The 22948-nt window shown below is 46.7% G+C and overlaps 1 protein-coding gene across 2 annotated transcripts in view; it reads left to right on the top strand.

The window, feature by feature from the left end:
• TBL1X (transducin beta like 1X-linked) overlaps nt 1-22026 on the top strand; it is a 71717-nt gene extending 49691 nt beyond the window's left edge. Inside the window, exons 5-15 of one of the 2 annotated variants that reach the window (XM_008065614.1) lie at nt 3699-3831; nt 4216-4357; nt 5508-5571; nt 5690-5787; nt 10075-10135; nt 10636-10757; nt 14363-14437; nt 14747-14874; nt 17346-17511; nt 19446-19547; nt 21136-22026. In XM_008065614.1, coding sequence (XP_008063805.1) covers nt 3699-3831; nt 4216-4357; nt 5508-5571; nt 5690-5787; nt 10075-10135; nt 10636-10757; nt 14363-14437; nt 14747-14874; nt 17346-17511; nt 19446-19547; nt 21136-21162 — 1118 coding nt within the window. In that variant the 3' untranslated portion in view covers nt 21163-22026. The remainder of the gene's footprint in view (nt 1-3698; nt 3832-4215; nt 4358-5507; nt 5572-5689; nt 5788-10074; nt 10136-10635; nt 10758-14362; nt 14438-14746; nt 14875-17345; nt 17512-19445; nt 19548-21135) is intronic. The other variant, XM_021716085.1, reaches the window with a different exon arrangement.
• The last annotated feature ends 922 nt before the right edge of the window (nt 22027-22948 follow it).

Here is a 22948-nt window from a genome sequence, read left to right as displayed (position 1 = left end):
CAGCTGTCCTTGAAGACTGATCTGTGACATTGGGGTCATGCCTAGCAGGTCCCGGCTCCACAGCTTCCTCACATGCAGAGGGCTGGCTGCCTCTGCTGAGGCTATAGCCTGAGTCACAGATGCCAGTGGACGAATTCTTGAAGTCTCTCTCTGGTTTGAATCAGATGTAGCTTTAACAGCAAGCCCACATAGACCTTAATACCATTTCTATTGCAGTATGATGACGAAAAGGCTATCTGCCTCTAAAATGAAAAGACCTCTACCATCAGGCTCTGTGGTCACTATTGACAAGGTCTGTAGTTAGTGGCAGGAAAAGAAGAAAAGACCTGCTGTGTGCAGACAAGCCATTTATTGGCTATCCAGTGACGGGGGTACAGCCCTCAAGTGTTCAAAAATAGAATAGATGTCGCTGTTTTTGCAGTTGTACATCACAGAAAGTAATGTGTAACTGGTGAACTCTGAGAATTCGGTGTCTGCTGATGAAGAGATTGTGCAAATGTTTAAACTTCTTTGAATCTTAAGACACTAATGTGATGTCCATGTTGATCCCGCACACGGAACAAATAGAGATGAGAACATGCCTTAAGCCACGCTGGCAGCTCACAGACACGTGGCTATGGCTTCATTAGGGCCTGCGGGCTAGTCCGAGAGGGGTATCACCTGAGAACTCGTATTGCTGCCTTCTCTGCGGCCGCCTTCTGGCACCTCAGACCTTCCCATCCACTCTGTGCCCTGGACCCGGTGACACCTGTTTTGCTCACATCCACAGTGTCCTCCTGTCTTGACATGAGGCAGCCTGGCCCCTCTGCTACTATTACCTCTCAACAGGCTAAGGCCAGAGCTGAAGTCAGATTTCCTTCTCACCTTCAAGAACTTTTGTTCTCCTCCCACATTGGGGAAAAGTGGCCATGTTCTAGGCTGCTTTTCCTGAAGGTGGCACTGAGCATGTCAGTGAGCCCACTCAGTAACCCAGAATCAGGACCCTGTGGTGCTCTCTGGGAAGATTCATGTGGTTAGACAGCCTCGAGGTTCTACTCAGAGTAAGAAACCAGATACGGGCTGGGTACGGTGGCTCATGCCTGTAATCTTAGCACTTTGGGAAGCTGAAGTAGGAGGATCACTTGAAGCCAGGAGTTCAACACCAGCCTGGGTAACAAGACAGGACCTCAACTCTACCAATAAACATTTATTTTTCCATTATCCAAGTGTGATGGCATGCACCTATAGTCTTGGCTACTTGGGAGGCTGAGGCTGGAAGATTGCTTGTGCCCAGGAGGTTAAAGCTGCAGTGAGCTATGGTCATGCCACTGCACTCTCCAGCGTGGGTGACAGAGTGACATCCTGTCCACAAACTAAAAATAAATTTAAAAAATTTTAAATTGAAAGCCTGCTGCAAAGGTGACTTCAGTAAGAAAAAAGCACTAGATCCCAAGAATATGAGTGTGTTTGAAGGTAGGGACATTCTGAAAGAATGATGGTGTGCATCAGTTGGAACCTCCCAGATGCAGGGGTGATAGTCGGAAAGGTGTGCCCCTATGAAATGTCTTGTCTCATCATGGAAACAGTAATCTTTGAGTGATGACAAGGTATGATTAGTTGTTCTCCGTAGAATGTGTTATGCGTGATAAGAACATAGAAGAAAAGCAACGTCCAGCCCAGCAGCCCTCAGAGAGGACCTCAGGGATGCCTAGTGGCCTGTGAAGACAAGTAGTAGACTTTTTTGTTGTCCTTTTTAGCTGAACAGTCATATCATAAAAATTGCCCAGACCCAGTGCCCTTTCCACCAACCAACCCCCACATCAGAAAAGCTATTGAAAACTAGAACAAGGCCAGGCTCGGAAGCTCAGCCTGTAATCCCAGCGCTTTGGGAGGCCAAGGTGAGTGGATTGCCTGAGCCCGCAGGTTCGAGACCCGCCCGGGCAACTTGGTGAGACCTCATCTCTACAATAAATCAAAAATCAGCCAGGCGTGGTAGCGCGTGCCTGTAATTCCGGCTACTCGGAAGGCTGAGGTGGAAGGATCGCCGGAGCCCAGCAGGTCGAGGCTGCGGTGGCTGGGAGCGGCCACTGCACTCCAGTCTAGGCGACAGAGTGAGACTCCAACTCAAAAAAAAAAAAAAAGAAAACTAGAACAGAGACCCACGGTCAGATGCACTGTGCTGAGACATGTGTGAGGCTGTCCCGTGAACTCCCTGCTGTGGGCCTGGGTCTCCGCCTGGAGTCATCTGCCTAGACTGGGTCTGTGCCAACCCCATCCTCTGAGAATTCTGCTTCTTCCCTCACCTATGCATGAAGCCAGTCCTGACCAGTCTACCCCGGCTGAAATTCCAGAACAGCTCTCAGTCCCTGAACCTCATGTCTAAGCAGCAGCCTAGCCTGTCAAGGTGGGAGCCTTCCAAGGCTGCTTTTTGATGAGGACACAAATCCTGTTTCCGTGCCTCCTGGGAGATACCTGGTCCATCCCCCATTGCCACATGGCTCCCGGGACACTGGTCTACTCTTGCCATCACCAGGGGCAGATCTGTCAAACGTGGAAAGACAGTTTTCCTTTCTTCCAGCCTGAAAAGACCTTCGGAACCATAAGAGAAATGCCAGCTTTGAGGAGACCCATTGTTGCTTGAATATTTTGTATCGGGCTTCTCAAGCCAAGCAAGATGCCAGGTGTTGTCTTATTTCTTGCACCTCTAAACAGAAGCAAGGCAATCTTAGGCTACCTGCCACTGAGCAGGTAGTCAGTTCTTTTCTTCCTGGGGTTTTGCACCAAAGCATCTTTACGGAAGAGAGAGAACCAAGTGGTGCAATTCTTTACCTTGTAGAAATAGCAACTGATGCAGATTGTTTGATCAGACTATATTGCTACTTTTTCATTAGCACAAAGCAGGGATGATAAGCTTTCTGTAAAGGGACAGACAGCACCTGTCTCAGGCTTTGAGGGCCTACAGTACCTGTCGCAACTACTCTGTCATGCAAAAGCAGCTGTGTGAGGCATCTTGGACTGCCTTCACAAAAGACTGCAGATGGGATAGCTTAAAAAACAAACATTTATTTTCACACAATCCTGGATGCTGGAAATCCAAGATCAAGGTGCTGGCAGGGTTGGATCCTCCTGTGGCCTGTCTCCTTGGTGGTAGATGCCATCTTTTCCCTGTGTCCTCATGTGGTTGTCCCTCTGAGTGTGTCTGTGTCATAGTCTCTTATGAGGACTCTAGTCTTATTGGATTAGGGCCCACCCTGGTGACCTCATTTTACCTTAATCACTTCTTTAAGGATCCTGTCTCCAAATTTAGTCACATTCAGAGGGACTGCAAATCAGATCTTTAACATATGACTCTTAGGGGACACAATTCAGCCTATAACAGTAGCCTTAGGCAATTTGCCAACATGTGGATGTGACTGTGTACCACTCAGACTTTGTTTACACAGATAGACAGCCAAGGGCTAGTTTGGTCCACAGGCCATAGTGGGCTGACCTCAGTTATAAGGAATACATAACTTTTTATTTCTCAATGACATTTAGAGACTCACAATATAAAGAAACATAAAATACTTACTAAATCACACAAAAGCTACAAACTAGTCTTAAGCGTCAGAGGTAGTAGTACTTCATATGTAAAAACAAGGTGTTTCTAGAACAAAGGTGCCTAACAATGCGTTTCCCTTGTGTTGGTGAGCCGCTTCTTTTCATGTTTCCTATGACAGATAATCATTCGAAACCGATGGAAATAGATGGAGATGTTGAGATTCCATCTACCAAAGCCACAGTCCTTCGGGGCCATGAGTCCGAGGTGTTCATTTGTGCCTGGAACCCTGTCAGTGATCTGCTAGCTTCTGGGTAAGGATGTCAGGACAGGGGTGCTCCAGGGTCTGGGGGAAGCAAGTTGGTCACCCTTCTCTGGGGTTCTAACTTAAGGAACATGTGCTCCCCTTCTTAGCCTAGTCCGGGCAGACCTGGGAATGGGTGGCTTTGCAGGTCACTTCACCGTGTATCTTGTATTATGAAGAGGGCATGGTTTTCCATGGGGGTGGGAAGCAATGCAAAGACATTTAAAATCACTGGTGCAAAGGTGGTGAGAAGGGAAGCACAATGATCGAGAGGTGTGAGAGGTGTGAAAAAGATGGAGACCACATGCAAAAGATGTCTGCCTAGCCAGAGAGCAAGTTACAAGGGGCTTTTTTTCCCATTTGAGCTAAAGACGCCTGTGTTTTTATCCTGCAGATCCGGAGACTCAACTGCAAGGATATGGAACCTTAATGAGAACAGCAGCGGGGGTTCCACTCAGCTTGTGTTGAGGCACTGTATAAGAGAGGGGGGTCACGATGTCCCGAGTAACAAAGATGTTACCTCACTGGACTGGAATGTAAGAATCTTCCACCCCCTGGCCACTTTGAAATCTGTCAATGACATCAGGTGCAGTGGCTCACACCTGTAATCTCAGCATTTGGGGAGGCCAAGGCTGGAGGATCACTTGAGGCCAGGAGTTCAATACCAGCCTGGGCAACATAGTGAGACCCTATCTACAAAAAACAAAAAGTTAGCTGGACATGGTGGTGTATGCCTACAGTCTTAGCTATTCCGGAGGTTGAGGTGGGAAGATCTCCTGAGGCCAGGAATTTGAGACCAGCTTGGCCATCACAGTGAGATCCCCTCTCTACAAAATAATATAAAAATTCGCTGGATTTGGTGGCACTTGCCTATAATGCCAGCTACCTGGGAGGCTGAGGATCACCTGAGCACAGTTGTTCAAGTTTGTAGTAAGCTTTGATTGTATCACTGTGCTCCAGCCTGGATGGCAGTGAGACCCTGTCTCAAAAGAAAAAAGAAAAATCTGCCAGATGAGGGCTGCATGCAAACACAGGAAGGCAGGAGACACCCCCACCACCACCACATGCATCAGCTCCACCCTGGGGGCTTGCTGGAGAGGTGGTCTCCATTTCTAAGAGCTCTTTCCAAGGCTACGCTGGGTGGTGAACTGGGAGTTCTGTAGTTGTATCTTTGTATCGAAAGTATGTCTTAGCAAGACAAGCCCAGTGGTGCTTCGCGGGGAAGAGCCTCACTGTGGGAAGGTAGGACAAAGGCCTAAGGCATTTCCACTGGGGACATGTGGCCTGCCACCCAGAAAAGGTGACTCTCCATCAAGAGATTTCACCACCAGGTATTCAGTGCATTGACATGTGGAACACGCACTGTTGTAACTTCTTACTTTCTGCATAGTTTCATGATAACCTCCTGCCTGGTATTTTTACTTCTGTCAAACATTAGAGAACATCCAGTGGCAAATGGTTCCAGCACGTTCATTGCCACCTTGTCTCCTGCATCTCCATGCCTTGCATTTGATTTAAGAGCAGTGTGTGCTAATGTTGCCAGATGCGAGGAATGAGTCTCATAACTTGGGACCAATTATTGATTAAAGAATATTCTAGAATTGGGATCCTGGGAGAGACTCAGAGCTTCTCCTGTGCTGCTACCATGAGGCCACTTTGTGATTTGTGTCTCTTTCTGGCCCTCAGAGCGATGGAACACTATTGGCTACAGGTTCATATGATGGTTTTGCAAGAATATGGACAGAAGATGGTAAGTTCTGTGTCCCTCATGCTGGGGTCAAGTGAGAGGTGCTGCCAGATGGAGACCTTGAGTGAACAGACCATGACTTTGAAATCAACATGTTTGTTTGCTTGTTTTTTATTAACAGGTAACCTGGCCAGCACCTTAGGCCAACATAAAGGTCCCATCTTTGCCTTGAAATGGAACAAAAAGGGGAATTACATTTTGAGCGCTGGTGTAGACAAAGTGAGTATCAGCTTCAAACACATTGCTTTGATCTGTAGATGCTTATTTCTTTTTAATCTCAAAGAGCATCATGGTTTTTTAGAACTCCTAAGCTTTCTGCTTCCCCTTAAGAAATCAAAGGGATTTGTTTGGGTTTGTTTGTTTCTGTGGTTTTGATCTTCCTGTTAATTTCTAACACGTCATCTCTTATGTGTTCTACTGTTACACAGGCTCAAAGCTTCTTCTTTTTGAAGTACGTAGTTCAGTAATAGAAAAAGAAAAGTGTCCAGGTTGAGTTTGTCAGTTGCTGGAAGGAGCCACATGGTGTGCCCGGTGTAAAACTTCACCCACTGAGGGGCATGAGTCACACAGAGTGCTCTGCTCCCTGTTGTAGACTGCAGGTTTCACTGAGCAGAGTAAAGTGACCTGGGTACAAGGGCATGCTTCCCTGACAGCCCATGTCTTGCTCTACCCCTGGGCATAGCTGCCAGGGAGACATGGTGACATTAAATCCAGGTGTGTCCAGAAGCCGACACTGAGAGCGAGGGAGCCCAAGCGAAGAGGAAGTAGATACAGACTTCATCTCAGCCAGCTTGGAGTTTAATTTACCCAGCAATCTCACCCCCTCTGTGTTCTGCTTTCTTCAATTGTCCGGGGCTGTTTGTGGCCATGACCCTCAAAAAAACCTTCATTGAACCGTTATGTCATTCTGTGACTCAGCAGGAATTCTGAGTTATGACTATGGGAAAGAAGGGGCATCAAGAGCTAAAAAAAAATACACGTTTTTGTATCAACGTGTGTTTCGACAACTAGCAACTATGACAACTAGCATTTCATAATGATTTCTGCATAGTTTGAAAACCTTATTAAGTTACAGCTATCTGTTCATTCAAGTTCAAAAATTTTAAATGAAATAATAGACTTGGCCTCTAAGCATCATCCCACTCTTGGAGAAGTCATAGTAACATTTGGCAAATTGTGGCCCACACAGGCCAAATCTGGCCCCTCACATGTTTTTTAAAATAAAGTTTTATTGGTACAGAACCACACCTATTGAGAATTGTGCAGGACTGCTTTCACATTACAGTGGCAATGTGTTGAGCAGTTGCAACCGAGACTATATGACCCTCAGAGCCTAAAATATCTGACCCTTGACAGGAAATGTTTGCCAACCCCTGAACTAGGGTATAACTCTGTAGATCAATGAGTCATTCATTCTTTATGTCTCTTCCTTTTAAGCCAAGCAACCCTTCATTCAGACTTGGCAGCCTAATATGTAATATTTAAAAAGTCAAGTTGCTGTGGTTGATGCATTAAATTATCTTCTCATGTAGCTACCATCAGGTTTTTCCTAGGTTGTTCTAATTCAAGTAATATGCATGCACAGCACTGTGTTGTGCATTTGGTAGGCCATCAGTATTTGCTGGCCGAGCCGGGAGGAATGCTTGAGCCTTGGAGTTCAAGGCCAGCCTGGACTACATAGTGAGACCTCGTCTCTATGATAAATCCAAAAAATTAGACAGGCTTGGTGGCGTGTGCCTGTAGTCTTGGCTACTCAGGAGACTGAGGCAGAAGGATCGCCTGAGTCCAGTAGTTGGAGACTGCGGTGAATCGTGAGCATGCCACTGTACTCCAGCCTGGGCAACAGTGAGACTCTGACTTAAAAAAAAAAAAAAAGACCTCTAGGAAACGACAGCACTTCTCAATATCAGACACATGATTACTACCCGTGCTAACTGGTTACATCCAGTACTGCCAAGAGAGGAGGCCGACATGAGTATGAGCACTCCCATTCTACAGAGGTGGAACTGGAACCTAGACAGGTTTATTAATTTGCCTAGGGACACACAACTGGTGTAGAGTGGAGGGAGGGACTGAAACCCTGGATCACCTTTAACTACTGCCCTTTGACTTGTCTCGAATTCTAAATAGGTCTTTGTTTCGTGGCCTCTTTCCTATCTTTTTAACATTCATTTGTGTTTTTCTCACAATTATCAATTATCTCTACCAGGTGATGAATTGTATGATCCATGAAAAATGCATGTTTGGAATCAGATTAGGCTTTTGGGCTATGTAGTATCCACCATTACTTAGTTAAGCACAACAGGAATAATAATAATGTCCTTGTATGTAACACCCGTGGAGAAAATGTAATTTACAGGGACACTGGTGTTGACCTTCAGTGTTTGCTTAGCCCAAAATATATGTTAGAGCCTTCAAAACTTTTGTGTAATTAGTGTTTTCTTTTGTCCAATGTGTTTAACATAAGCATCAACTAAATGATCCAATTACTAATGTAGTATGTGGAATTGTATCAGAGAACTGTGAAAGAGTGTATAAATTCTCTGCAGTGCCAGACTTGCTTGTGTGTGGCTAAATTAAGAGGCCAGGCATGGTGACTCATGCCTGTAATCCCTGCACTTTGGGAGGCCGAAGCAGAAGGATAGTTTGAGTCTGGTAGTTTGAGACTAGCCTAGGCAACATAGTGAGACTTCTGCTCTACAAAAAAATCCCAGGTAGTCCCATCTACTCAGGAGGCTGACGTAGAAGGTATTGCCTGAGCCCAAGAGGTCAAGGCTGTGATGAGCTGTGATTGTGCCTCTGCCCTCCAGCCTAGGCGATGGAGTAGGACCCTGACTGGAAAAACAAAGTCATACCCCAAACAAACAAATGGTAATTGGTTTAGAGCTGACTTAAAATTTGGGAGTACTAAGTTTCAAAGACTCTTACTGCTCTGTACGTTTCCTCTGAAAATTTCCTGTCAGCACAAAATATAACTAGTTCTCCTGAAAGCAAAATCTTTGTTGAGTGTCACTGACCGAGAGTGTAAGATTTCCAATTAAATTGGAAATTTAGATGGATGAAGACTTAATTCCAGTGGTATTCATTGAGCTGCCTCTAAGCCGCTTCCCAGTCTGCGTCAGTGAGTATAAGAAGTCATGATTTACTTTGTTTCTAAGGCAGAGATCACCTGTGCTCCTTATTGATAGGCCAGTAGACCGGTGCCTGCTCCCAATATAATCTCATGGCTTTGCTGTCTCTAGTGCCCCAATTCATGGAGTGATGGGCCGGGGAATTTTCAAAAATGCTCATTTCTGCAGCCTTTTATTTGGAAAAAAAAATGCCAAAAATACATTTAGATAAGTTTTGTGACAGGGTTTTCAGTGGTTTTCTGCATTTGGGGATGAGGGAGAATCCCACCAATGTTGATCATTTTCCCAAGTATCGGTTAAGGCTGCTGTGTCCTTATCAGAGCCACAAGCACATGTGGCTGATGGGCTTATGGAATGTGGCCATCCAAATTGTTACATGTAAAACACGCTGTGTTACAAAGACCTAGGATGGGAAGAAATAGAATGCCAGATATCCCAGTAAGATTTTCAGACCAGCCAGGCACAGTGACTCACACATAATCCCAGCACCTTGGGAAGCTTGAGGTGGGAGGATTGGATTGCTTGGGCCTAGGAGCTGGAAACCAGCCTGGGCAACGTAGCAAGACCTCAACTCTATTTTAAAAAATCAAAAAATTAGCTGAGTATGATAAAACATGCCTGTAGTCTCAACTACTTGGGAGGCTGAGACAGAAGGATCGCCTGCCCCTAGGAGGTTGTGGCTGTGGTGAGCCATGACCATACCACTGCACTCCAGCCTGGTTGACAGAGCGAGACCCTGACTCGGAAAAAAATAATTGATACTGATCACATGTTGAAACAATAAGATTTTGGCTCTGTTGACATGAAATGAAATCTATTGGTAGTTTTACCGATTTCTCTTTTCTTTTTTCTTTTTTCTTTTTTTTTGAGTTGAATTGAAGTCTCACTCTTATCACCCAGGCTGGAGTGCAGTGGCACACTCAAGGCCACCGCAGCCTCCACCTGCTGGACTTAGGCGATCCTTCCACTTCAGCCTTCCAAGTAGCTGGAACTACAGATGCACACCACCACGTCTAGCCAGGTTTTTTTTGTGAATTATTGTAGAGACGAGGTCTCACCAAGTTGCCCAGGCTGGTCTCGAACCTATGGGCTCAGGCAATCCTCTCGCCTCGGCCTCCCAAAGTACTGGGATTACAGGCTGAGCCATCGCACCCAGCCTCTCTCTTCTTTTTAATGTCGCCCAGCCTCTCTCTTCTTTTTAATGTAAATACTAGAAAACTAAAAATAGCCCATACGGCTTGCATTCTACCTCTGTTGGAGAGTGCTGGCTTCTGAGGAGAGGCACTCACTGTCTTTTCCTGCATGATACGTTTTTCTAGAGAAAACTTTGTAAGAATAATAATTACTAACTTTTTCCTTTGTTTGCCGAGCACAGACAACAATAATTTGGGATGCCCACACAGGAGAAGCCAAACAGCAGTTTCCTTTTCATTCAGGTGAGTTTGGTGGGGTTTTTTTGTAATTCAAAATTAGTAAGTTGGAGTTGTTTGAAATGCCCCTTAAAGTAATTGTGACTACAGAGAGGAAGGAGCCCAAAGAGCCTCGGGTCAGAAGCATTTCGTGTTGAGGCTTGCTCTAGGGTTTGCAAGATGCAAATGTCCTCTACACCCTCCTGCTGGCCCAAGAGGGATATGGTGCTGGGCTCCCCTGAGACCCAGGCAGAAGGATCTTTGAGCCCAGGAGGTCAAGGCTACAGTGAGCTTTAATTGTGTCACTGCGTTCCAGCCTGGGTCACAGAGCGAAACCCTGTCCCTTAAAAATATTAAATAAATTAATTTTTTTGTAAAGAAGGGAAGTGGCTATGCTCACGCTGGGAATGTTTATTATCATGTCACTAAATGAGACTGCTTGACTGTATTCTTCATTGTTCTAAGTCAGGGAGCTCTGTGCCCAGTGAGTAACTGTAAATGTGCTCCCTCTCGTCCTTGCCCCACAGCCCCTGCACTTGATGTGGACTGGCAGAACAACACGACCTTTGCCTCCTGTAGCACAGACATGTGTATCCATGTGTGCCGGCTCGGCTGTGACCGCCCAGTCAAAACCTTCCAAGGACACACAGTAAGTGGGAATTCTGATCTTCGGACTCAAGTTCATGAGAATGAGATGTGGGAGCTGTTTCATCTATGCCTAGAATTCAAAGATACTGTGATGGCTGCAGCCCCTGCTGCTTGAGCTGTTAGGCTATCCCAGGTGGTTGGATTAACCCAGTTGTGGGCAGGCAGTGAGAACAACCAGCCCTGAAACGATCTCAGTGTTGGATTTTGCAGCAAAGACTTTAAAGTAGCTATGACTTCAAAGGCATAAAGGAAAAGATGCACACAATAAGTGATGCACACAATAGATGGGTAATGTCCAGAAAATGGAAAAATAAGTCTTTAAAAAACAAATGAAGCCTAGTGCTGTGGCTCATGCCAGTAATCCTAGCTACTTGGGAGGCTGAGGGTGGAGGATTGCTTGAGGCCAGGAGTTCATGATCAGCCTGGACAACAAAGTGAGACCCCATCTCTACAGAAAAAAAATAGAAATTTGAGAACTGAGAAGTATAATATCTAAAATGAAAAGATTAGTAGATGAGTATGACAGCAGATTGGCGGTTGCAAAAGGTTACTGATCATACAAATTGGCCAGTTTGAAGAACAGATAAAAGATTGAGAAAAAAATGAAGAGGTTTAGTGACCTACAAGGCAATATCAGGCACCCTAAACATGGATGTATAATGGGAAAGAAGAAAGTGGGCCAAAAAAATTATTGGAGCAATAATGGCCAAGTTTTCTAAATTTGGTGGGAAACATCATACATTTAATCCAAGAAGCTTAGCAGAGCAAATATAAAGAGAACCACACCATAAACCTAGGCATGTGGTCATCAGACAGTAAAATCAGTGATACAGAGATAGAAAAAATCCTATCACACCCCAGGGAACAACAGTGTGAACAAGAGCTGATTTAGCTGACCCATGTGCCACACTAGCAGATTCTTTAGTGTGGGATCAGAGGCTCTCTGGTCTTTTCCCAAATCTCTCTAGTGTTCAAAAAGCCCACACTCCCCACCTTAGACTCCAGGCAGCCTTTGGTCTGACAGAGAATCTTCCCATACTCTGAGACCTATCGCCATGTCCTCTGGGCTCTCTGAGGAGAGTTTATGGCACCACCCAAGCCCCCATTGCTCACTGAAGTCTTGGTCACTGTGGCCACTGTCTGCATGGCTGCCTCCCGCAGAAAGTGTGTCAAGGACAGGCCCATGGCTTCTTGCATTTTTTTCACCAGCACCCAGAATATCATTCCATGTTGGGGAGCCTCCTGTTACAGCAGGGGAGGATGATCAGAGTCCCTGGAGGGATGCCATCATTTAAGCCCTCATTTCCCTAGTACCTGCCTCTTCTGGCACCTGGTGTCCCAGGTTCCCGTGGTCCTGCTGACACCACCTTGTGGCTCAAAGCTGCCCCTCTCCTCATGGCTCTGGCCTGAACCTGTTTCTCCTCTAACCCTGGACTATCCTCTGGCTCTTAAGAGGACTGCAGGTACCGCTGTGTGGTACCTGTGTGTCCTGCTAGGGATTGACCACCGCCACGCCCTTGGCCCTCTTACGTGGGTCACCCTGCAGCCAAGGGTTGTAAGTGCACTCAGTCCAGGTCTTGGAGCCGTGCTGGATGCTGCCTAGGAACTGTGCCTCCACCCTGGGGACTGTGTGCCATTCTAGAGGACAGACTGTGGGTCTGCTGGGACAGTACATGGGCACTGGCCTGTGGCTTTTCCTCTCACCAGCTGCAGTCAGAGTCAACTGAACAGTCCTTGCACACATACCCACAGGGACACCCCCTCACACACACAGACACCCACACACACATTCTCACGCTCACCCCCTCTCCAGTGTGCCCCTCTGCCATCCCCTGGCTCATGAAGCAGCCTGCTCCTGGGACTCCAGGCTTCTTCCTCCCTTTCCTGGGTCACTTGCCACCCGGGCCACATGGAACACAGATCACACCCTTCAAAACTCAGTGTCCTTAGAAAAAGCATGACCATATATCATTTGTCATCCAAACCAGAGCACTTAGGGGTGTGAAGTTATTTAGAAAATTAATTATTGGTGTGAAATGAGTCATATGTGAGGCTGGGACAGCTGGCATAAGTGAATGGGATTGCCCTGGGCAGATGGGGCTCTGCAGGCGCCCACTCCTGGGAGTCTCTGACTGGTGCATTCTGTCCCCCACTCCTGCGGGCCATACCCCACTGAGACTTTGCTGCTGGCTGATCCTTTTAAGTGTCTGTCCCCTGTGTGTCCCTTTCTTCCTTGCCCTCGGGGTACATTGTTCCTCCAGGACTTAGCCTGGAGGTCCTGGGGACCTGGGAGCTGACCGCAGTCCCCAGAGCCTGCCTGTTGGAGCCCGCCACTGCTGCTCCCAAGTGCCCTACCTGTTAGCAAGGCCAGGCAAGTGTGTTTCCCCCACGTGTGCTCCTGCTGCCCGCCACGTGTGTCTCCCCACTGATACCTGGATGTGCTTGTGCATCTGGTTGCCCCGTCTTCCACCTGAGGCAGCCGTTTCCCTATGCAAACTGGACACTAGCTCAGATGCATCACCCCTTGCCTTTCCCTCCCCCTCTGCCTCTCACCACCTTGTCATGAATGTAGACTCAGGGAGCAGCTGTGGTATTTAAAGTGCATAGGAGGCTAGGGGCGGTGGCTCCTACCTGTAATGCCAGCACTTTGGGAGGCCGAAGCAGGAGGATCGCTTGAGACTGGAAGTTTAAGACTACCTGGGCGACATAGCAAGACCTGTTTCTACACAAAAAATACCAAAATTAGCTAGGCATGGTGGCGCATGCCTACAGTCCCAAGTCTGGAAGCTGAAGTGGAAGGATCGTCTGAGCCTAGGAGTTGGGGGCAGCAGTGAACTATAATCACACTACTGCATTCCGGCCTAGGCAACAGACTGAAATTCCATCTCTAAAAAATTAATTTTTTAAATGCTTAAGTAAGTGATTTTCAAAGTCCAGTTTTAAAAATAACTGATTACAGCGAGGCTTGGTGGCTCATACCTATAATTCCAGCACTTTGAAAGGCCGAAGTGGGGGACTCACTTGAGCCCAGGAGTTAGAGACCAGCCTGGACAACATACCAAGACCCTGTTTTTACAAAAAAATAAAAACAAAATTAGCTGGGCATGGTGGCACGCGTCTATAGTCCCAGCTACTCGAGAGGCTGAAGTGGAAAGGTCACCTGAGCCCAGGGGGTTGAGGCTGATGTGAGCCATGAGTGTGCCACTGCACTCCAGCCTGGGCAACAAAGTGAGACTCCAACTCAAAAAAAAAAAAAGAAGAAGAAGAAAAGAAAAACAGAGAAACAGGTTTTATTGGCTTTGTTTGCTGCACTTTATCGTATGTGAATTCTTCATTTGGCCTCCTTCTTAGTAGGGATTTTTTTTCCTTAAAGAAGTATGGATGAGGGCGGCTGGTTATGTGTGGTACATGGCTGCGCTTTTATAGAAATGAAAAAGGCAGAGTGAGAAAAAGAGAAAAATAGATGGTCCTCCTGTTGCACTCTCTGCTATTGGAAAATCCCAAGAGGCCGTGGCAGCGATGACAGCGTGCTCCTGCCCCCTGGTGGAGGGCCGCCTTATCTACCCACAGGCCTTGATGTCTTTCAAACCCTTTGCTGTCTTCCAGAACGAGGTCAATGCCATCAAATGGGATCCTTCTGGAATGTTGCTAGCATCCTGCTCAGATGACATGACATTGAAGGTAGAGTCGGTGTCTGAAGTGATGGGCTGGTTCATCTCACGCAACCCCAGGCACTCGATGCCATCTCCTGTTCATGGCTCTCTGAGGATGATTTGTTACCAGGCTCCCTTCCTGTCACCCAGTGAACTCCCACTTAACATTTGAGGGTCCTGCTGAGAGTCCTGCCTTCCCCTAGCACTTCCTGGGCTGATTTGTCACAGGCCACCTCACGGGCCCCAACCTAATGTGTGCTCGTGGAAGGAATGGTGCCAAATTGTTCCTGGGTGAAGGAACAGCATTTGCTCATGTTGTTGCCCATGTGTCCTCTAGATCTGGAGCATGAAGCAGGACGTGTGTGTCCATGATCTTCAGGCTCACAGCAAAGAGATCTACACCATCAAGTGGAGCCCCACTGGGCCAGCCACCAGCAACCCAAGCTCCAACATTATGTTGGCAAGGTAAGGACAGGCAGCCTGCCCAGCCCTGCGTCAGTTTCCAAAAGCAGCCTCACTCACTGTAGCTGAGTTAGCACAGGCAGTATGACTTACTCATGGCCAGGTGTGGTGGCTCACACCTGTAATCCCAGCACTTTGGGAAGCCAAGACAGGAGGATTCCTTGAGACCAGGAGTTTGAGACCAGCCTGGGCAACATAGCAAGATCCCATCTCTACAAAAAAAAAAATGTTAAATTTGTCAAGCATGGTGTCATGTGCCTATAGTCCCAACTACTCAGGCGGCTGAGATGGGAGGATGGCATGAGCGCAGGAGTTTGAGGCTACAATGAGCTATAATCACACCACTACCCTCCAGCCTGGGTGACGGAGTGAGACCCTGTTTCTATAATAAATAAATACAAGAAAACTTACACAAAAAGGAACAGGAAATTGTGCTAAAGTGAAAGTTGAAGCCCTTCCAAATGAAATGAAGTGGTAGGTCACTTTGAAGGGACTGAGATAAGATGATTGTGTGACACCTACCTTTAAAGTGAGGAGGATTTTGGTCAAGAGGCTGATAGGATGGATGTGTTCTATGTCCAAGCCTCAAACACTTTACCTTGACCAAGGTTTTTGTTAAGACAGAAAAGGAAAAGTGAAGTACTTTATCATGGACCTTGGGCTCGGTTCATGTAGACCTTGGGCTTGGATGATGTGGCTCCATGCTGAGCTGCTGGTGGCATCTATTTTGAATAGTGAGAACAGCTTCTCCAGTCCTGGCCAGACCCGACCTGACCATTTAGTGAATCTCCTAAGACACCAGTGTAGAAGGATGTGGAGAGGTCAGTCTGTCAGATGCCAGCATTGGGAAGAGTGATTCTACATGACAAAACCACATCACTCTGGGTTTGTCAGCAAAATCCTCATGTCCTGATGCTCGTCAGACCTGGTTCAGAATGTGACATTCCACTTTCAGGACTTTAACATTAGAAGAATGAGCCAAAGAGATTCTGAGACTGACTGCCAGGACACTTAGGGGTCTGAAACTGTGATAGGAATACACAAAGCTGGGTCCAGTAAACATGGATGTTTCTTGACCCTGGAAAAGACAAAGTTTGGGAGGAATGTTGGGCTACCAGGAAGCAGCAGGGGCTTTCTTCTTTGTAGTTCCAGAAAAGAGGGTTGTGGAGAGAAGTGAGTGGTCAGCACTGTGCTCCTGTAGAGAAAGGAGCGCCCAGCCTCTCTGCGGTATGGTGGTTGAGTGGATGGGTGTCCACACCGGGCAGTGTGGATGTAGTTGACTGTGTTTACCCCGAGGTCGTCTCTTAGAAAAGGCGGGGTGGAATTCCTGCATCTACTAAGAGGCTGAGCCAGAGAACATAAAGGCCATCATTCTCACATTTCAAGTAACTGTCCTAGAATTCATGGAGTGATGATATGATCACTTTTTGCTGACTCAGAAGGTGCTTTTGCGTCGTATGTATCATTAGGAGCATGAGTTATCCTTTTAAGTCAGTAAGTATGAAAGGGACATCCCAGTGCCCAGTGGGTCCCTGCTGAGAAGAAGACAGCCATATAACAGGTTTGTGGTCAGTACTATTTTTTTAAATTTGAAAATAACTAAAATTTGCATTTCTTAGCAATGTGATCACATATGTGGATGTGACTGTATTTTAATTCCCTGGGTTAACTTTTTAAAATATTTATTCACTTAATTTGTTGTTTTTCCAAATATGGCTGTCTGCACTGATTTAGTTGGCAATAATAGATGTTGTGTTTTAAACTGTAAGAGCAGTTTGGAAAACTTGGTAAATGTTCTTGGCCGGACGCAATGGCTTGTACCTGTAATCCCAGCACTTTGGGTGGCAGGGGCAGGAGGATTGGTTCAAGACCAGCCTGGGCAACATAGTGAGCACCTTGTCTCTACAAAAAATTTAAAAACTAGCCAAGCATGGTAGTACGTAGTCCCAGCTACTTAGGAGCTGAGGCAGGAGGATCACTTGAGTCCAGAAGGTCAAGGCTGCAGTGAACCATTGCATTCCAGCCTGGGCAGCAGAGTGAAACCCTATTTCAAAAAAAAGAGAGAGAGAAAGAAAGAAAAGAAAAGAGAACTTGGTAAATATTCCACAGAAGTATTTACTATTCATATCTTTAGAAAATGCAGAAACAGGCTGGGCATGGTAGCTCACATCAGTAATTTCAGCACTTTGGGAGGCTTGAAGCCAGGAATTTGAGACCAGCTTGAGCAACATAGTGAGACCCCATCTCTACAAAAAATAAAAAAGAGAGGGAAGAAAGGAAGAAATAAATGTGGTTATCAGCTTGTTTTCAATACCTCTGAATTGTATTATAGAAGAGAACAAGCTCTTCTTATGTCTTTTAAAACATAAAAGCTGAGAAAGAAAGGTACGCCTCTGAAATCGGTCCCATATTGTAGGGAAAAGTTTAAAAACTCACATGTTTACACAAGTATGTTTTCTCTCTCATCTTCCTAGTGCTTCGTTCGATTCCACGGTGCGACTGTGGGATGTCGAGAGAGGTGTCTGCATTCACACACTCACTAAGCACCAGGAACCTGTCTACAGCGTTGCTTTCAGCCCTGACGGGAGATACTTGGCCAGTGGTTCCTTTGACAAGTGTGTCCATATCTGGAATACCCAGGTAATCACCTGACCCCTGCAGCTGAATCCTTTCTGAAAGGAGTACCCAGATAGCCACATTTTCAGTGACCTAGACCCAGAACAGTGCTCAGGAATAGGATGCTGTCTGCCATGTTTTCCCTGTGGGACATGGGGTCTACTCCCCCACAAGAGATACTTGGCAGATTCCCCTCCCCCAGGAAGGGTGTCGGTGTCTCGTGTCCTCAGGTCTCCTGACCACTTGATTCAGAGTCAGAACTCAGAGCTTGTCATCTCAGCACACAGTCTTCCTTGGAAGAGCCACTGGCTTCTCTTTACTTTTTCTGAGTTTGTGGCATGAAACCTTCCACCTGCCTCATCCTCTTCTTGTGTGCTGGCAGTCACCCAGGAAAAACATGAGCCAGTTATCTTGTCACTGGAAATGCCACCCTATGGCAAGTATCCTTCAGAGGGTAAGTTAAAGGGTGGACAAGTATCCTTGCATGCAAGCCCTCTAGGGGACCGGCCAACAGGGGCAAGGCCGGCTCCACCTCCTCCATCCACACCAAGTACTGCAGCTGTACCATGGAGCAAATTTGGGAGTATGTAGGAATATGCTGCCAAGCACAGTGGCTCATGCCTATAACCCCAACAATTTGGGAGGCCAAGGTAGGCGGATTGCTTGAGCCCAGGAGTTCGAGACCAACCTGGGCAACATAGCAAGACCCCATCTCTACAAAAAAATTTTAAAAATTAGCTGGGTGTGGTGGTAGGTGCCTGTAGGCCCAGCTACTAGGGGAGCTGAGGTGGAAGGATTGCCTGAACCCAGAAGATTGAGGCTGCTATGAGCCGTGGGCATCATGATCATACCACTGCATCTGACCCTGGGCAACAGAGTGAGACCCCCAACTCAAAAAAGGGAATATGTGTTTGCTTGTCATGCCTTGTAAGTGTTTCAAATGAAACATTTTATGTTTGAGTAACCTAGCGTATGTCAATGTTGGGCTGTCCTTTTCCCTGGGACTAAAAGGAGATAGGATCTGGGTAAAGGTGACCACCGTGGGGAGCTCTATCCACACCTGAGAAGAGGAGAATACCCATCATAGAGAGTCGAGATGGACGGGAGCTAGGGCTGTGTCATATGAAGGACTGTACTGGGCCACCAGCTCTTGATACTTATTCTCATGGAAGAGAGAAACGGAGAGATGGTCAGTGCCATTGGAAATAAGCAAGGATGCAGGTTGCTTGACCTCACGATGGATCAAATGGCCTCTCCCTTCCCCCTTCAGTCTTACCCACTTCAATTCCTTTTGACTTGGTTGACATTCAGGAGGGTTTGCATTATCAAGCTCACGTCCCCTCATGGCAGAGGGAGGTGGTAGATGAGCCCTGTTCACTGGCAGGGTCCAGGGACATGCCTCACGTGACCCACATCCTCTCAAGGAAGGGAAGGAAATGGTGGGACCCTACATGGACCCGACCTGGTGCCAACCCCGCCTCACAGCCCTGGATAACCCTTCCAGAAAATATGCTTCTCAAGACTAATATGCGAAAGTCTCTATTGTGAAATGCTTACTAGAAATAGATGGATCTGCAAAATGACATCATCAAAAAAATGACATGATCAGTGAGGTACGGCCTCCCATCAAGAACTCACTGGATCTCTTCAACCCTTTTTTATAATCTGAAAAGTCCTTCAAAAGATTTAAAGCCCACTTGAATCATTTTATAAATATAAAATAATGAAGAACACTGCTGACTTGACTGTCTCCCAGTTCACCCAGTTCACAGAATGCTACCCTTTAAAGAGTCCAGCAAAGCTGAGGTTTTGTGACAGCCCTTCTGGTCTCTTCAGCTTCCTCCCTCCTCTGACCATCTGAGAATGATGCGTGAGGACTTCATGAGGGTGTGCCTTCTACACTTGCTTGGGTTCCAGGTATCCCTTGAGCTGTCAGTGATGGCTGCCTTGCTTTGCAGAGTGGAAGTCTTGTGCACAGCTACCGAGGCACCGGCGGCATCTTCGAGGTGTGCTGGAATGCCCGAGGAGACAAAGTGGGCGCCAGTGCATCTGACGGCTCTGTAAGCAGCACCTCTGGTTTTCAGGGGAGCGGGGCAGGGTGCGGTGGGAGAGGGAAAGTCAGCAGCTGATGCATGATGGGTCCCCAGGGTGAGTGTGGAGTCCGTATGCTGAGAACCTAGCCCAGTGCCTGTGTGTACACAGGAAGGAGACTTCTGGGCTGGGTTCCATCTGGGACTGGTCGTCTCCTTGTCCCTTCCAGAATGTTGTTCTAGTCAACATTTTCTCAGTTAAATGGCTGGTTCTCAGCCAAGGTGGTTTCGCCCCTCTGAGGACATTAGGCCATCTCTGGAGGTATTTGGAGTTATCACTACAGTCATGTGTCGCTTCACAATGGGGACTATTAGGCAGTTTCGTTGTACAAACATCTTAGAGTGGTACTTACACAAACCTAGACACTACTGCACACGTAGGCCAGGTAGTAGAGCCTGTTGCTCCTAAAATACAAATCTGTACAGCATGTTCCTGAACTGAGTACTAGGCAGTTGTGACACAGTGAAAACAGAAAAAACATGAATCTGAACATAGAAAAAGGGCAATAAAGGGCTAGATGCAGTGGCTCACGCCTGTAATCCTAACACTTTGGGAGGCCAAGGCAAGAGTATCACTTTAGCCCAGTAGTTTGAGACCAGCTTGGGCAACATAGTGAGATGCCATCTCTACAGAAAAATTAAAAAATTAGCCAGGCGTGATGGTGCGATAGTCCCAGCTACTCAGAAGGCTGAGGCAGGAGGATCACCTGAGCCAAGGAGGTCGAGACTGGTAAGCTGTGATTGTGCCACTACACTCCAGCCTGGGCGACAGAGTGAGATCCTGACTCAAAAGAAAATAAAAGGAATGGTAAAAATAGGGTACTATAATCCTATGGGACCACAGTTATCTGTGCAGTGTGTTGAGGGAAACATTGTTGATGTGTGTGGCTACTTTGGTAGGGATGCAAATGGCATCTTGTGGGTCGAGCCCGGGGACACTGCTAATCCTTCCACAGTGTGCAGGACAGCCCCACAGCAAAGAAGTATCTGGCTCCAAGGCTGAGAAGGCTGCTCCTCTCAATCTCCATGTTTGAGCGCCCAGCCTGAGCTTCTCTGGCATTATTCTGTAGGTCTGGGTCCCCGTGAGCCCTATTCTGCTTCTGTAGGGCACCTAGATTTTTGTTTCGCCCCTGGATTTGAGATTTCCCTGATCTCTAAGGCAAGGGGAGTTATATGGCTGGTTGGCTGAGTGTCGGTGTGGCCCCCAGATGTTCTCAGAGGCCGTGTGTTTAGCTTGCCTTGTCATCTGCCCCACCATTGCAGGTGTGTCTGGTCTGTGCCTCCTGCCGATAGTTGCTGCCACTCTATCAGTTCCTAGCGTTGTCCTTGACCTGGCCTCTCCCCTCCATGCTATTTGCTATTGTTTGGTTGGTCAGATGCTCAGACACTCTACTCTTATTTGAGCTGCTCTGACCCTTCGTGATGGCATTCCTGTCCTTTAGTGACAAAAATTAGTGGTGGGCTAGATTTGGCGCAAGGGCCATCGTTTGCTGACTTCTGATCCAAAGGCATATTTGTGTTGTCTCTCAGATAACAAGTGCTTTATCTTTCCTTCCAGGTGTGTGTTTTAGATCTGCGGAAGTAACCACAAAATATTGTAGAAAAAAGAAAAGAATTCTAACGGACCAGCAGCGAGTGTGTGGGATTGCAGCACTGTTTAGACACAATTCTGTCAGCTCCAAGACTGTAAGAACTTGACTTGCGTTAGGGTGTACTTTGAAACCAACTCGTCCCTGGCCACAGGAGTTTATATTTCTTCGTAATCTTCATCAAGAAGTTTAAAACAAAGCAAATAACAGAAGCAAACACAGTCATATTAAAGGGAGAAAGAACGGTTCCCACCGAGAACATTCAGCCTAGGAAGCACAAAGCCACCGGCTAGACAGCGCCGATTAGTTTTCATCCAGAACAGGCTCTCTGATGGCTGAACGGAAAGAAACTTAAAAAGCTGTGCCAAAAAAAAAAAAAAAGCAAAATGCTGTGATAAACCAAATGGGGAAAGAAAAAAACCACTCTCCTCCTCAGGGTGGTTTTTTTGTTTTCCCCTAACAATTTGGACACTACAGTTGCTCTTGCAAAGGATGTTCAAAAACCAGTTTGTACTGATGAGATGCGCGACTTTGTAATCCCAACACTTTCTATTTTCTAGAATCTTCTTTGTTCGTTTGGTGGTTTTTCTATCAGCTGAAATTCTGTCTTCTGGGGGCCTTCAGTCTGAGATAGAAACTGTTTTTGGTTTGTTACTTCTTCCCTGTGTCATTCCCTGCCCTGTCTGCCTTTCTCCTTTGTCTGGTGAGGTCTGGTTTTATCAGTGCACCCTCCAAAGATACAGCCACATGGACACGAAGACAAAATCTCTGATGGACAACTTTCTTCTCCCCACTCTCTCCTGTCCTACCCTCCCACTCCTACCTATCGCGTGTGTGCGCGTGTTCTCTCTCTCTCTCTCCCCCTCTCCCTCTCCCCCTCCCCCTCCCCCCCCCACCTTCTCATAGTTGCTTCAGATCTTAGTTCTCAAAGGGCACTTTCAGCACATAATAAGTGCTTTATGTAAGAAGGCAGGGCAGGGGGACTTTTTACAGGAGAAAAAAATGACTTATAAGAGAAAGAGCCTGGAGTATTTTTGGAAAAAAATATTTTTATGTTAAAACAATTTTAAAATCCTAAAATGGCCATCAGACATAGAGAGCTTTGTGTGATTCATATTTTAAAAAGAATTTAAGAAGACACAGGCAGGGTCTGAGGGAGCTTTTCCCTTCCCCTCAGCTTCCTAAAGGTGGTCAGAAAAACTCTGGGTGGGAAAGGGTCAGTCTTATGGGTTAGCAGCGAGATGGCTTTGTAACCAGTGAGCAAGATCCCAACCCTGTAGATTGGAAGAAGATCATTGTATCTTTCAGTGTGAGTCTACCTTGGTAGCTGGCAGGAAAGCAGTGCAGAGCAGTGTGCTCTCTGATCCCGAGGAGGCAGTTCCAGAACCAAGAGGACTGAACGTCAGAACTGACGGCTCAGCTCGGTTTTGCCTGATGGCTACATCCTCTTCACAGCAGTACAACCACCGACGGTCATTTCACCTAGAGCAGGCTTGGCAAGTCCTTGCAGAGCTGATGTAGAGGCTCCAGCATGTCACTTGGTTTAACAATGGCAAAAACAAACACAGAAGGAAGGTTTTCATTCCTGAAGGTGAATTATAGAGGTAGTGTGTCACTAATGATTGCTGCCTTTCTAATTTTTTTCTCTCACAAGCGACTAGGAGAAAGATTGTTGAGTTTTTTAAAATAATGAATCTTTTTACCGTTTAAAAAACATTAAACAAGGCTTTATGTTCCTAGAGGGGCTTCCTTTCATTGGATCAGGTGACCTTTGTTTTCTTG

Source organism: Carlito syrichta, unplaced genomic scaffold (genome assembly GCF_000164805.1).
Source record: "Carlito syrichta isolate Samal-C Ts95f unplaced genomic scaffold, Tarsius_syrichta-2.0.1 Scaffold103472, whole genome shotgun sequence".
In the NCBI taxonomy this organism is placed as follows: Eukaryota; Metazoa; Chordata; class Mammalia; order Primates; family Tarsiidae; genus Carlito; species Carlito syrichta.
This window is presented reverse-complemented; position numbering and strand designations above follow the sequence as displayed.